Source organism: Megalops cyprinoides, unplaced genomic scaffold (assembly GCF_013368585.1).
Source record: "Megalops cyprinoides isolate fMegCyp1 unplaced genomic scaffold, fMegCyp1.pri scaffold_27_arrow_ctg1, whole genome shotgun sequence".
Lineage (NCBI taxonomy): Eukaryota > Metazoa > Chordata > Actinopteri > Elopiformes > Megalopidae > Megalops > Megalops cyprinoides.
Window position 1 is genome coordinate 64,810 of NW_023494723.1, and position 16,808 is coordinate 81,617.

The 16,808-nt window shown below is 41.3% G+C and overlaps 1 protein-coding gene across 1 annotated transcript; it reads left to right on the forward strand.

Annotated features, from left to right (window-relative positions):
• The first annotated feature begins 346 nt into the window (after positions 1-346).
• On the forward strand, positions 347-14,838 carry LOC118772307 (zinc finger protein 271-like). Its single transcript, XM_036520581.1, has 10 exons — positions 347-463; positions 1,091-1,293; positions 1,559-1,663; positions 3,618-3,713; positions 3,834-3,944; positions 4,119-4,242; positions 4,511-5,108; positions 5,199-5,245; positions 6,218-7,531; positions 13,946-14,838. The coding sequence occupies exons 1-10, from the start codon at positions 427-429 to the stop codon at positions 14,041-14,043; spliced, it is 2,733 nt and encodes a 910-aa protein (XP_036376474.1). The 5' UTR covers positions 347-426; the 3' UTR covers positions 14,044-14,838.
• The last annotated feature ends 1,970 nt before the right edge of the window (positions 14,839-16,808 follow it).

Below are 16,808 nucleotides of genomic sequence, written 5' to 3' on the forward strand. Positions count from 1 at the left end.
TTGACTGATAGTGATAACTAGGTGACCAAATTCTATGGACCTCCATTCTTAATACACTTTTACAGCAATTCCAAATTCATTCATGAAAAGAAATAGATTATAGAGTGAATTTAACATCATTCTCGAGAAGAGATTCAATTGAAAGTCAGCTCGAGGTACTTTAAGCTTTTTGAGGGAAGCAAGTTTTAGTAGATGTTAGCTTGTATTAAGCTTTCTACTGAACAACGCTAATTTTGCTACCCTAAAGGACGGAACTTTTATTTTGAAATATGCCCTTTTCGTAGCCACAGGAAGTGTTTTCCTCATACTGCAAACGTCTTCATTGTATACGGAACCATTTCAGCAGTGAACTGTTTTTATATTTACAACGATCTCCTGCTTGCTGGGGTTATATGATCATTAGCAAATGCTAACGAATCTGCAATAATGGAAACGCAACGTTTCTCAGAGAAGGCCAACACGGGTGTGTATCGAAGTGGCTAGCTACTTCCTGTAGTAGCTGGTTCATAAAGCTTAAACGTAACGTAAAGTAATTAATCAGCCTAACGTTATTGAGCTAACTAATCATAGTTATGCCCTGAACCATCCATTTGGTCGTTGCTTCAACAGATTTTCATCATAAAGCTGAAACAATCTATCATTATATTCACTTAATTCACATCAGATACACATAGCACCAAGCCATTTAGCATTGAGAGTGTGTAAAATAAGTATTCGTTGAACGTTAACATTAGCTATCGTCACTTATTATGAACTGATAAAGCTTTGCAGCAAAATTATGATATCAAGTACAAGTTTTGTCCTGTAAACGCAACGAAAAACTGTTTATGTATTAAATGTTTAGTTAATTGTTTTTTGCTGCTAGCAAACTAACTAGCGACGTGTATCTACATGTTACATTTGATCTCATGCTGTGAGGAGATCACAGATACACCTTATATTTATAATAGGTACATTGGGAAGTTAAGTAAGCCATATTTTGTGTTGCATGACGCTGTAGTGTCCACAATATGCACGCTCTTCCCTTGTCTCAGTTTTTTGTTATAGCTGGCGCTGTGTCAAACGCTTTGCTGCTTTCTCGTCATTACAGATCTTACTCTTCCTCTTTCCTCGCTACGCCTTTTGGTTCCGCCGCTGCGGCTCATCTCAGCGGCCATGTGGCAAGTGGCAGAGCGACAAGACGTAATGCATTATGGGAAACTGGAGGAGTTTGTAGCTTTGGTGACAGACAGCATTCCTGAACTTCTGAGTTATAGACAGAGGGCACAGCTCATCCAGGGACTGCGAGCAAGGGTGAGAGAAAGAAGAGGGGCAGGGAAACAAGAGAAGAATGAAGGGAGGGAACCAGAAAAAGGGACAATATGCTGCAATCCCATATTGTTGTCTGAAGTGTAACACCTATGCTGTTGAAAGAGGGGTGCAAGTTGGAAATGGGGGGGGGGGGGGGGGGGGGTGAGGAGCAGTGTGTGTGGATATACCACCATTAGAGTAGGAAAAGAGACTTAAAGTAATAGGAGAGCTGCAGTTTGCCCATAACTCTGTGCAATTGCGATTGCAGTTCATTCTGGAGTTGTGTCGTGATGAGCACCCAGCTGACCCACAGACCATCCAGACCCACATTGACAGGATCCAGTCCCCAAGTGTACCATCCAGTTCCATAGGGGTAAGTGATTTTCAATCCACCCCATAATGTCCCTTTCTGAGGACTATAATGATTTCATCTTAGGAAAGACCAGAGACTATATCTAAACTAGTTGTTAGCACTTCCAGTGAAGTTACAACTACTTGTTTAATACCCAGTTGTCTCTGAAATATACACATCCACTTAGCTTAGCTTTTGCTGACAAGACTCATTTTACCAAAAGACAAATCAATCATTGAATGAATGTAATTTTTGTTCAATAATTTTAATTCAGTGGTTATGAGTATTAGTGATGGGTCACCTTGCTTTATCTTACATTGTCTTTCATTAGAACAATGTACTGCAAAATTAATTAGTGCTGTAGCAGTGCAGCACAATGGCTAGAATAATGGACTGAGAGCCCTACTGGTGTAGGAGTCAGATCCTTGCTCAGGGTACTTTATCCCAGCTGCTGCATTTAAATTGCAGATGTGTACATATATGGAATGGAGCAGAATCTGAACTTGAAAACTTCAAATACATCTTTCAGGCAAAGTCTCTGATTAGTGCTTGGTATATCTGGTTGTGTATATAGCCACAACTGAGCTTGTGTAACCTGAGGCAGTATTTCACACGAATGCTAGACATGGTCACTCTCAGCTCAGGACTTTCTTGAAGAGCTCCTAACTAACATCATTCAAACACACACACTTAGTCTACCATCATTCAAAACATGCAGACACCCAGCACTAAGGCCATGCAACATCTCCAGCAGTGTGCAACCAGGAGGATGGGTCTGTGGTGCTGTGCAGTACTTAACAAAGAGCACAGGAATGCTTTGGCTTGATTCCCCAAACTTGAGCCCCCATCCAACTTGAGCCCCCATCCAACCACATTTTGTACTGTAAGTTTTGGTTTTCATTTCGCAGTGGCTGAAGAAAGGCCTTAACTGGGCAGCACTCCTGCCTCCTGAGCCTCTGCACCTGAGATATTGCCTTGCTGTTGCCCATGGTGCCCAAATCCAAATAAATGTGGATCCAGTTTTTATTATTTTATCATTTGATGTCATAAATTTAAATCAAGTATATATTTTGTAATATAACAAATGAATAAGTTCAGCTAAAATAATCAAATATTGACATTTGCTGCATGATGCACTCCACCTTGCACAACCTACTCCACCTTGTCCATGTCTAGTGGATTCACTCTGCTAGAATAGGGCCAAGCTTCGTGTCACAGAAGAGAGGTAGTAAAAATCCAGATCTGCCTATGCTGAACTGTCAAACGCTCCTGTCTGCTTTCTCTTCAAGTGTGACTTCTGGCTTCCTTTTATGAATCCAAGATTCGAACATCACTATATAACCCCCGTAGACTGTTTCTGACCTTCTTTTCCCTCCCCAACCCCCTCTAATCTCTCTGCAGATGACTGGTGATCACTTCACCTCAAAGATTACAGACATACAAACCTCCCTCCAGTCCCCACAGCTGTCATCTCTCATTGCCGCAAACAAAATCATTTTAGACATTTTAAAGCAGTGAACAAACCTTTAAAATAACAATAATAATGTTTCTTGTGTACATTTTGGAGATAGAGTTTGCTGTAGAATAAATGGAAAAAATAGCAGCACAATCAAGTGTGATATTGCAAGGAATGGCACTATGTTTAAACCAGCATAATTTTCTGATAGGATCCATTTTCAAACATATTGAAGTATGTTCCAGAAACTAGAGAGCCCGTTTTCTTACTGTATATATAGCATCAAATGGCTCTGTGGATTGTATTTTTTCATGTAGCTGTTAACCTTGGCTTGGCCTTGCTCAATGGTTTAGTTGGAGAAAATGTTCAAATTAACGGACAGGCCCTAATCATTCTTATGAACATTTCTAGTTTGCATTGGATTACAGACACAGGTTAACAGATGATCCATATATGTGTAGTTAAGCTTTATTTCTGAAGAGTCTGTACAGCAAGTGTGACAGATGTGCTGTATTACAGAGTAGTGATGCTGAGGTGGAGGCAATGGAAGCAAATTTTGTGGAGCTGGTGAAAACCCTGCTGAAAGACCCAGCTGAGAGAGAGCACTTCTTCCAGGTCAGATTTCCACTATGCTTCTGTATTTCACCTTCTCTCAGCTTTTCCCTGTCTCTGTTTCTCTCTACCTTTGGGAATGGGCTCTTCGCATTGACTCTCTTTCTCTCGTTTTTTCCTCAGGATGTGTTCCCGGTAGAGTACGGCCCAAACTATGACTCAGCCCTGCAGATGCTGGCATGGGAGTTTCTCTCCAAACTGGAGCAGCTGCTGCCAGTACCAGATCTCACACAGGTACTGCACATCAACCTTACTTAGATATATATTACCCTGCTGCTTGCATGAGCAGGATAATCATTCATCAAGGAGTACTATTTTCTATCAGTAAAGCTCAAAATGTTGTTTTAATTTACCCACAATCAAAACATAAAAAGATGTGCTCTTATAACCATTTCTCTCTTTTTTTAGACGGTGTCCTGGCTCAGTACTGCCCCCTCTGTCGTGGAGGAGTGCATGGAGTCTGTTTCTCATCCACAGCAGATCAAGACCCTACTTCAACACCTTAAATGCCTCGGCCACTTGGCTACAAATGGTACAGTGTCTGTAAAAATCGTCTCGCTTGGCGTAGTGTTATTTTCCTGTAACAGCTACTTTCATATGTTAAATTAGGACTGCTTAGCTGCATCTCTACAGATTGGTGTCAGAATGTTAAAAAAACAATCAAACAAACATCTCCAACGGAAGCAACGTCGTTTCTGCAAACAGATTAATTGATTGACTGAATTCAGTTTGTGATAATAGGATTTTTTAGTGTAATGAATTCTACCTAACACAAAAGTAATTCCGTTGTCTGGTTGCAGGTCTCCCCTCCATGGGTGAATGTATCCTCCCCTCCTTGTCCATCCCTCCCCTAGTAACAGAGGTGATAGCGTCTGAGCAGACTGACTCCAATAACCATTTAGAAAGGATGGATGAGACTTTGACCATTTTAAGCTCAGCCTCTTTTAGCAAAGAGGTGGCGCCAGTATGTGTGATTGACAGCACAGATTACGCAGGACCAGAGGTAGAGTTAAGAACAAGTTTAGGCCTAAGTGAGAGCGCTGTGGAGAGGACAGAAACCAGGATGATGCAGGGGGAGGAAGAGGAACAACTCCTGGAAGAGGAATCTGGGGCAACCAACCCTGAAGTCAGAGGGGTAGAACCTAACCTTGGGGAAGCAGAGAAATATAGAAAAGGGCATACTGAAGTGAGAGAGAATGGTGACAGAGATGAAGGGCAACAGGATCTCAGGAAGGAAGAAGACAGGGAGGGAGATGAAGCTCACCATGCACCCCACTATGGCACGATGATCAATGAAGTGAAGCTGGCAAGATGGAAGGGGCAGGTCCTAAAGCAAAAGAAGATGAGTGACAACTTGGTGATCCCCCTGAAATGGCTTCCAGAGTCACCAGCTAAAGAGTGAGAAAGACTGGGGAGAAGGAACCATTTGAATATTAGCATTCTCTACCTTGAAATGAATTCTTTGTCTGACATATCATTCTTTTACAGGAACTTGGCTGAATCCTGTATTGTTTCACACAGGAAAGGAAACTCAGGTGAAGAAAGGTCTTTAGTTTTTCTGTCAGAGCAGTTTGAATTAAATTTTGATAACAGTGATTATTCAAGCAAAAAATTATAAAAAATTTTAAATAAATAAATAAATAAATATAAAATCCATACAAAAACATATAATTGCCCCACTAATGTGGTTCATCTTCTGTTGATTTTTCATGGGTATCTCTGACTTCTGCAGTGTAGAGATACACTATATGGACAAAAGTATTCGGACGCCTGACCATTACACCAACAGGGACTGTAATGACATTGTATTCAAATACATATACTTTAATATGGAGTTGGTCCCCCTTTTGCTGCTATAACAGCTTCCACTCTTCTTTGAAGGCTTTCCACAAGATTTTGGAGTGTTTCTTTGAGAATTTGTGCCCATTCATTCTGTAGAGCATTTATGAGGTCAGGCACTGATGTTGGACGAGAAGGCCTGGCTCGCAATCTCCGTTCCAGTTCATCCCAAAGGTGCTGGATGGGGTTGAGGTCAGGGCTCTGTGCGGGCCAGTCACACTGAACTCATCAAACCATGTCTTTATAGTCCTTGCTTTGTGCACTGGGGCACAGTCATGTTGGAATAGAAAAGGGCCTTCCCTAAACTGTTGCCACAAAGTTGGAAGCATAGCATTGTCCAAAATGTCTTGATATGCTGAAGCATTAAGATTGCCCTTGACTGGAGAAACCCTGAAAAACAGGTGTGGCCAAATACTTTTGTCCATGTAGTATATTTTATTATTTCAGTTAAAGAACATTCAGTGTGCTGATACAGGAATTTTCTTTCATTTTTGCATTGTTGATAAAAATAAGGCTTATACAAGATACCCATTTTGAATTCTGCTTGAGCAAAGTTTGCTGTGGGAGAGCCAACATATATACAATATTTTTATTAACAAGGTTTTATTAACAATAACTCTTTGTATTTTTAAATGTATTTCTTGCTGTTTTTTCTCCTGATCTTCAAGGATGGGCCATGGAGACATGTACGCGGGTCTTTGCCTGTTCCCAGTGCCTTGTATGTCATGTAGATGAAGTATGTCTTCATCAACATATTGAGAGGGTTCACCCAGAACAGTACAGGATGTGTGTAAAGTCTGCAGAGAATGGAGCAGAGAACCCACCACCTCCCAGCAGCACACCCATGTCTCTTAAGACACCCCCTGCCCAGACACACTCCGAGACAGTAACTCCGAGGTCCCGTACGTGCTCCCATTGTGGGAAGAGTTTCAGATCACATGCTGATCTGACAAGGCATCAGCGAACTCACACAGGGGAGCGCCCGTTCCACTGCTCCCAGTGTGGCAAGAGATTCATAACTGCATGGGACCTCACAAGACACCAGCGAACTCATGAAAAGAGGTATCCATTCTTCTGCAGTCAGTGTGGCAAGAGCTTTGAGTCCTCTGCAGAGCTCTTGCAACACAAGCAGACTCACCCCACAAAGCTGCAGTACAACTGTCGGCAGTGTGGGAAGAGTTTCGACTCCTTGCTCGAACGATCAAAACACCGGCAAACCCACGCCATCAGACGCCAGTACAAGTGCCCACAGTGCGAAAAGAGCTACACACGGCCTTCAGACATGAGGAGACACCAGCGCAGTCACACAGGGGAGCGCCCATACCACTGTGCCCTATGTGGCAAGACATTCAAATCATCATCGGGGGAGAAAAAACACCAGCAAACCCACACAGGCGAGCGCCCATTCCCCTGCTCCCATTGTGGAAAGAGATTTACTCGGCTACCCATCCTGACCAGACATGAGCGAATACACACCGGGGAGAGACCCTACCTTTGCTCCAAGTGTGGAAAGAGTTTCCTTTCTTTAGGTGAACTGTCAAAGCACCAAAAATGTCACACGGAGGAAAGACCATATCTTTGTTCCCACTGTGGAAAGGGTTTTAAGAGAGAGGGCACCTTGATAAAACACCGGAGAACTCACACAGGCGAGCGCCCATTCAGTTGTTCCCAGTGCGATAAAACCTTCACTGATAAGTCAGGCCTCACCAGACATGAGTTAATTCACACTGGTGAGAGACCATACATTTGCTCTCAGTGTGGAAAGAGTTTTCTTTCCTCAGGGGAACTGCTGAAACATCAGCGATTCCACACAGGGGAACGCCCGTTCCACTGCTCCGAATGTGGAAAGAGTTACACTCAGTCCTGTTATCTGAAAAGACACCAGCAAAGTCATACAGGTGAACGACCCTATCACTGTTCCCAGTGCAGGAAAAGCTTCCCTTCACGTACCCAACTGAAGAGGCACATGCGACTTCACACTGGTGAGAAGGCCTTTCAATGCTCACAGTGTGGGGACAGTTTCAACCTTGCGAGTCTTCTGAAGACTCACCAGCAAACTCACACAGTCAAAGAGTGTTGATACATGTTGTTTGCACTCAGTCTTAACAAGAACACCTGATTATTTGTGTTTCTCGAAATACATCTAGATTTATATGTGAAATATCTTTAAAAAATAAACAGGCTGATTTTTACATAGAAGGTCTTTCCAGAGTTCAAAGGATGATATATTCCACTTGTATTATAAAGTTGCTCCCAGAGTGCAAACCCACATTGTTGTATCACTGGTTTTTAACATTTACATTCTGTTATTTAGCTTGTGCGAGAACATACAGTAGATGCAAAATACACATTAAAATAGGTTTAAGTTTACATTACATTCATTTAGCATTACATTAGTTTAGCAATTTATTTCAAAGAGTGAACCCTTAACTTCCATTAATTAAAGAATGCTGACTGGAGCATGTTGGAACTTTTAAATGAAGAGCCTAAAAACTTGTAGAAATGTTTAATAATTCATATTATACACTATATGGACAAAAGTATTCGGACGCCTGACCATTACACCAACAGGGACTGTAATGACATTGTATTCAAATACATATACTTTAATATGGAGTTGGTCTGCCTTTTGCAGCTATAACAGCTTCCACTCTTCTTGGAAGGCTTTCCACAAGATTTTGGAGTGTTTCTGTGGGAATTTGTGCCCATTCATTCTGTAGAGCATTTATGAGGTCAGGCACTGATGTTAGACGAGAAGGCCTGGCTAGCAATCTCCGTTCGAGTTCATCCCAAAGGTACTCGATGGGGTTGAGGACAGGGCTCTGTGCGAGCCAGTCAAGTTCTTCCACATAGAACTCATCAACCCATGTCTTTATAGTCCTTGCTTTGTGCACTGGGGCACAGTCATGTTGGAATAGAAAAGGGCCTTCCCTAAACTGTTGCCACAAAGTTGGAAGCATAGCATTGTCCAAAATGTCTTGGTATGCTGAAGCATTAAGAAGCCCTTGACTGGAGAAACCCTGAAAAACACCCCCATACCATTATCCCTCCTCCACCAAACTTGTTGGCAGTTGGCACAATGCAGTCAGGCAGGTAACGTTCTCCCGGCATCCGCCAAACCCAGACTCGCCCATTTGACTGCCAAACGGAGAAGCATGATCCCTCACTCCACAGAACACGTTTCCACTGCTCCACAGTCCAGTGTCGGTGTGCTTTACACCACTCCATCTGACGCTTGGCATTGGACTTGGTGATGTGAGGCTTGCATGCAGCTGCTCGGCCATGTAAACCCATTCCATGAAGCTCCCACCACACAGTTTGTGCTTACATTAATGCCAGTGGAAGTTCGGAACTCTTCAGCTATGGCATCAGCAGAGCGTTGGCGACTTTTACGCACCATGCGCCTTAGCAGTTGTTGACCCTGCTCTGTGATTTTACATGGTCTTCCGCTTCGTGGCTGAGTTGCTGTTGTTCCTAAACGCTTCCACTTTCTAATAATATCACTTACAGTTGACCATAGAATATGCAGCAGGGATGAAATTTCACAAACCGTCTTATTGTAAAGGTGGCATCCTATCACAGTACCATGCTTGAAGTCACTGAGCTCTTCAGAACGACGCATTTTGTCTCACAAATGTTTGCAAATGGAGACTGCATGGCTAGGTGCTTGATTTTATACACCTGTGGCAACAGGTCTGATTGAAACACCTGAATTCAATAATTAACAGGTGTCGCCAAATGATATTTGTAGTCAGGTATAATATTTGAACAGCAGGTAAATCCCTGCTCTGGTTGTTAAATTGTTTTTTTATGTGTTAGGCAAGGCAAATAATTAGAATATCAGTGGTTTACACATAAATTGCATTGTCCCAGACTAGAAGTGGTAAACTTTTTCTTCCTTTGTAACAGTATGGTTGGCCACCCACTGACAGCTGAATGAAAATTATTTAATGGGCTGTTTATAACCTGTTCATTTAACTCAGGAATATGTTTTTGGGGTGGATGGAATTGGAATTAAGTGTAGCTGTGTAGTTGCTAGTTAAAAAGCAGCACGGGAGAAGACAGAGCTCATCCTGTGACTCTGTGGCAGCGCAGTCATCTCATGACATAATAATAGGCAAGCTGATAGGGACTCTACATCTGAGAATTGAATCATTGTTTTTAAACCTGTCATTAAATATTGTGACTATTGATGTGGACTTTCACTTTGCTCAGTAACAGCAAAATTAAATGACTGGTAAGAGAACATTGACTGGGTTGCTGGTGCCATCAACACATCAGTGTGGTTGGAGTTTCAAATTCCATTATTTTATATTATCACACTGTGTAGTGAAAGCTGTAAATAGTGGGTGTTTTGCACCAATCTGAAAGAATCAGTCATGCCAGAATCGGTCAATAAAAGAATCCAGCAGCACCTCACAATAGGATGACACTTTGTCTGTTAGTGCAGCCTACAGACAATGGATTGGATTGCCTCCTAAAAGAAATGTTTAAATTTTATGTACTCATGCATGACAGATACAATTAACATGTTTCAATTGAGATTATGATATAGTTTTTGTGATGTGGTTGGTCTTAGAGGGATAAGTGAGTGGTAAATAATTCTTGCAGGACAAGCTGTAGGATGAATGTAAGAAAGACATGTAAGAAGGCAGTCTATCGTGAACAGAAGGTCCTCTGTTTTTAACTAACCTAAAGTTGAACAGCACTTTTTTTTTTTTTAAACAAAATCTATAATGGACTTTCTATAAGCAGTCTAATGATATCTTTGAATTCCCTGTTCTGAATTAGTCCTCATTGCTTGAAATAGTGTCCCACAGAGTGTGTTTTCCTTCCCCATGGTAAAAAAAAGCAGTGTCCTCTAGATAAAGCCGTTTCTGTGAAATGCTGTTAGCAAGCACTGAAGGGGGATAGCAGTTGTCAGGCATGCACCGCAAGAACATGCACCAATGGCAAGAACCATTGGTCTGTAAGGCAATTTGTCAGCCCTGTGTTTATTAGGCTGTAATCACAACCATATCAATTTGAGAAGTTTGTTGATAAAATAAATCATTGGGAAACTGTAGGTTTTAAATTACTCGTGTTAAATGTTTGAGATGTAGAGATGTTGGTGGATAACCCATGCACAGAGAAATATGAGCTAATTTGAGATCGTGTTCTGTGAAGTGTTGATATTCTGAATACCAGAGTGGTTTTTATTAATTATCTTCTGCATGTTTAAGAGCAAAAGATTGCTATCTGGGTAATCAAAATGATATGATAATGCCATTTTGGTGCCTAAATGTGGTCAGTGAGCGAATAATCCAATTTGTCTTGGGGACTTGTTGCATGCTGCTCTATTATTGTTTTGATTATGTGTTTATGTATTTTTTCCAGTGGTTGCACAAGCATATCAGAAGTGTGCAAAAGATTCAATTCAATTCAATTTTATTTGTATAGCGCTTTTTACAAGAGAAGTTGTCACAAAGCAGCTTTACATTGTTCCCAGGCCTGAAACCTCCTGAGAGCAAGCCAGCACTGGGCAGATAGAATTACATAGAATACTTGAAATTGTACAATGTACTTTAAGACATTTGAGTTTTGATAGACAGTAGTAAATAACAGAGTAATTATAAAATGTATCCTAGAGAATGTCAGGTTCTTGGCACGCAGTTGCCAGAGACGTTCTCCAAACATTGTTTTATTGACAATAGGAAGGAGCGAAACCGAAGAGATACTATATACTATATACTATAACCTAATAATATGCATTGCAGTGCTCAAAGATGTAACAAACATAAAGATCTAAACCACACATAACATCACACTAGCGCATTAAGTAAACAGTTTGAATTAGTTCTCTCATATAAAGTATAAAATGATGTCTTGCTAAAATGGCAACTTGAGAGCCAGAATACTGTAAATAGTTCTCGCCAACAAATCTATATGCATACACAACTTGAAAGAAATCATGTATTCAAAAGAGCATGTAGAGAAGCTGGCCGATAAATTATTGATTTTTAACCATTTTTTCTTTTTTTTATTTTAAAATCCAAACAGACAAAGAAACCAGCCTAGAGCAGGGACAAAGTGAGCCTCTGCTGCTCCCTAGCCACACCTGTATTTAATCAGGCCTCCATCAGCAAGGTGTGGCTCATTACCCAATTGGCTGGTTCTCTTACAAAGTAACACCAGTGCACACAATTAAATGATTAACAATTTACAATTAGGTTCAAGGGAGAGGTAGTGAAGGCTATCCTTCACAGAGCATTTGTTGTGCAAACAGAGCAAAGTTTGATAAACGTTGCAACCATGTATTAGTTTATACTGCCAATGCATAGCGTACAACATGTACAGATACCTTTGCTAAGAACAGAATCAAGTATTAAACAGTATGAATGGCGTTCACGTATCAATATTCATCTTAAATAATATATGAACATGTGAGAAATGATATTGATATTGAGAGCAAACAAACCACCATGAGGTCTACATTTTGTAATTACTTATACTCCATATTTCAGAACGGGCACCCAATTAAAAAATACTGATGGCCACATGCAACTAATGCTGAAATTTCCATGCCAAGAGAGAAGGGTGCTATAGCAGAATGACTGACTGAATAAATGAAAACTCTGAGCATGGCAGCATGTTACCATCACTTTATTGTGGAAAAAGAAGTAGCATTTGGGAGAGCCTAGTCTGCCCCATACCTTGCTTTTATTTTTAAAAAAGAAAGGAAAGGTTGCAAATCTAAATCATTTATACAAATACAGCAGTTTTCCAAAAATAAAACTTTCAATTTAGTAAACTCTCAGAGTGCTTTGACAGTATGATTCTGTGGTAACCCTCCATTTGAATTCCCTGAGCAGATACAAAATCAGAAATTTCTATTAGTTTTTCTTTCTACATGAAAGGAGCAAGCAGTGTCTTAGCAGAACTATGTGAGTGTGTCTGTCCCACTGCCAAGGACAAGCTCAGTACTCTGCACTAAGGTTGGAGTGTCACAGCTACAGCTCACACTGTGGTTACACTGTAACCATACCATAACCAGAACCAGGCAGGTGAGGACTTTCTTTGTATATTTTCTACTGTGATGGACTGAATGCATTTCAGAAACACCAATTAGACATTATACACATATTCATCCCCAGTGAAACTTTAAGTGTTAAAATATTGTTGGTAATTTTTACCGTGCTCAGGATCAATAGGCTGGTTCAACAAATCTCTGATGTGTGTTGACTTTGGTTGTCATTCCTATGCTAACTGAATTAATCAGTGTTATACTGCATTCATCTGTAATGACCATTTATTCTACAAAAGGGAACGTTTGATTCACCATTCAGCATTAAATGTTTTTTCTTTTCATATTTTCATTTTGTGTGCAACACTGTGGTTGTTGATTTAGCAGCCAGGATGAAACAATAATAAATTCATAGTAAATAAACAAATTTTGAACACAAATGACATCCATCACCCATACATGAATCCATCTATCCATTACCCCTGTAAGAGCTCTGAAAACAAAACCAAAATTGTGATATTCTTGACACACAATATATCAAATTTAGGGCAGTGGTACTGCAAGCAGATGTGGCCAAACGTTGTCTGTTTCTCTCATCCTAAAATGACGCAGATGAGGGATAGTATTGTGGCAACAAAATAGTACACAAGAATGTTGTTATTCCACACAAATTCTGATTTAACCTACTTGATGGCCTTAGATTATTTTCTATCGACTCTTTTGTAAACTTCACCTCCATATGTTCCACCGTTTTGAAAAATATTAAGGTTCCTTTCTGCATAATGACAAAATATATTGTAAACATTAATAAAGAAATATACATTTTAAAAACTCTTTATGGAAAATAATTCTTATTTTTATAGTGGGGGCAGTGGTCCTCATTTTTGTGGGGAGCACTGAGGCAAATTCGCCCCCAACCGACAGGTCCCTTATGTATAGCTTATAGCTTTGCACCCAAGCTTGTACTCATTCAGTTCCGCTATACTTCCCTTTAAAAATAATGCACCACAAAGGCAACCTTTAAGTGACTTAAGTGACCATGGCTGTAGCGTTAAGCAAAATTTTGGGTTAGTGAATTTACAAGTGAAAGAGAAACTCCCAGCCCTGCAACAGCTGTGAAGCTCCACACCCTCCCTGAACACCATGAAGCAGAAACAGCTCAATGTGTAGTAACCATTTCTCTTCCAAGACATTGGTGCTTTGCTCTTCCTTCCCCTAAAATGTTATTTCAAGAAAGATCTGTAGTGTACCTGTTTGTGAAGGTACGTTTGAAACGCACTCAGCAAAAAACAGCATTCCTTGCTGTTCGGTGTCTTTGGAACCTGTTTAAATATATTTATTTTGACTTTGATGATTTATTCGCTTTCTAATATCCACTGTGTTTCCCTTGCAGACACAGCAGGCATCTGTGTCACATTCAAAGCAGAAGAACCTCAATCTCAACAAACTGTGACCATGAGGAGCAGCAGAAGAAGTCTGCGTTCAATCTGACTGCAAAGGTTTAATTTTTTACTTCAAAAGGACACATGGCAACATGTAGCAAATTTAACAGCTTCTCTTCCAGCACCACAGATCTGTGGGGTGGCACATGTTCAAGTTTTACCACCATCCCCAGAAACCAATAAAGTCATGCCCTCTCCAGCTGTGATGGGCACCAAACTGTCCTGAAACAGCACAGCCCTCATAACCCCCCTGAACATCTTAGAGTTCAGGTCCCTCACCTTGTGACTATCATCGGTAAACACAGCCAAACAACAGAGGGTATTTGCGCAAATATCGTATTTCATGAGTGTCCAGACATTCATCAATCAGTATTTTTCATTCATTTCCTTGACTGTCAATCTCTTATTTTGTGTGATTGTTGGTGGAAAACCAAGCAAACAAAGAAAGGGCTGCATAGTTGATGAGGGGGGCACAGTATTTAGACTGGATGCATCCTTTGCAGTCACAGGCCCACAGTCTTCAGTCCCTGTTTCTCCGTGATGTTCCACAGCTTGCGTAGGTTTGACTGGGTGACGACGTCATCCAGCTTAAGCTGGAGTGCCCGCAGGTAATTGGCCTCTGCTTCCTGGAGTTTACCATTTAGGTGGAGGACAGCTCCCAAATTCATGAGGGCTGCTGGGTACTACAAGGACACTATCCAGTTAGCAGGAAAAAACTGGTGTACTGAAACACAGTGCGCTCCTATGGTTAGCAGAACACACTGAGCATACTGAAACACAGCTGAACATAGCATACTGAAACACGATTAGCAGAACATACTCAGCATAATGAAACACAGTGCACTCACACGGTTAGCAGAACACACTAAGCACACTGAAACATGGTTGACAGAACATACTCATCGTACTGAAACAGTGCGCTCACATGGTTAGCACAACACACTCAGTTATAAACAGTAAAATACAAGAGGGTTGACAGAAGAAGATGATCACTATGGCCCTTTATCCATTGCTGTGAGGTCTAGTTTTAAGTTACAGACAAACAGTGGTAGTGGACAGATTGATTGCCACCTTTTCTCGTAGTATAAATCCCACCAACGCATTTCAGCTGTGGCAGACAGAACTGACAGAACTGTACATTCATCTGCCTACCTATTCACCTATTTATGCCTGAATATGCATTCAGATTACACTAAAACAGGAGGATTCATGGCTCTCCACCACAATGCTCTTCTGTTTTAAGTCTCTTAAAAGAATTGCAGAACATATCCTTCTTCTAGTTTACTCTGTGGAAGTGTTGAAAGTAGGTGGCAAATAATGCAAATTCTGCCGTAAATCATTAAAAGATGAATCTGAATGTATTACCACAGTCAAGCCTCCTGTCAAAAGGCACACTCCCTCTAATCTGGACAGGGTGGATGTGACTTAGTCTCTCTGTTGAAAAGCTAACATGCCTGTTGCATGCTCACGTCAGCTTTGCAATAGCATCTGGAACTGCTTCTTCAGCCATTTTCAGCAAAGGGGATTGGAGGATGTAATCCCACCATGCACCGCCACCCATAGATCTATGCTGAAATGTCAGGTGGCCCACTGGAGGGCTGACATCATGCTGGGGACTGTGCCTCACAGGACTGTCCAACTCACCATCCAGTCCATTTCCCTGCCAGTCCTGTGAGGTATAAACGCAGCCAGTTTTGCAGGAACAGGAAAAATTGCAGGACAGCTGCCCATTTTCAATAGGGGCAAGGAACACAAAAGAGGTCCACATCTCCATGACTGAGACCCAAACCCCTGCTCCCCTTGTAGAATTATGATCAGACTTAGTGATATAGTTGCAGTCACATCCCTCCTCACCTCACTTCACTGGCTTCCTGTTATCACTTGCATCAAGTTCAAAACCTTGGTGCTGGCATACAGGACATGGGACACCCCCCTCATTACCTATAATCGGTCTTCAAACTGTATGTACTGCCCACATCACAACAGTCTGCAACCATGGGACTGTCCCATCCTGGTGGGGTTGCTCCTCTCAGACACAATTCCTGTCTGTACTGGTCCCTCAGTGGTGGAATGAAATTATTACAGGGGTCAGGACAGTGGAATCACTGGCCATATTCCAACACAGACTGAAGACCCACCTCTTCAAACTGCATCTCAGGTCCACCTCAATCCCCACCCCCTAATACCTGCTACTTGTATTATTTGCTGTTTATTTTATGTGTAGTATCGCCATGTGTTTTGTATTCTGTGATCTTGTGACTGTGACGTATGGTAGTATACTTGGCTTCCCTTGTCTAGCCAGGTTGCACAAGTTAACTTTTGTTAGTGCTTGAAAAGTGTTATACTCACACTAACTAATTTATGTGTTAGCGTGGACTGACACTGTTGCTCATTCAACTTGAATGGATACACTTCTGTTCTTTTGTGCTGGAAAATACTCCGGATAGGAGCTTCTGCTAAAGTGTAAAGTAATATAAAGTAATATAATGTAACATTATGGGGTGGATCTAGGGTTAGTCTTCTTATGGCTAGGGTTAGGGAAACCAAACGGCTATGTACTGGCAGTCACTGAATTTTGATTAAGGGCTAGAATGAGGATCAGGATTAGGGTCAGATTTGGTATTATGTTTAGGAGTGGAGCTAGGGTCAGGGTCTCAAGGCTAAGGTTACGTTTAGGGTTAGGGTTGAAATCACAGTAACAAAGCTCTAATCATCAAAATTTTTACTTGCCCTAAGCATGTTGCTGCCTGTTGCATTACTTTACACAGGACTCACACAAGCTCCTATGTTCAGCTGTGCTACATATGAAATGGA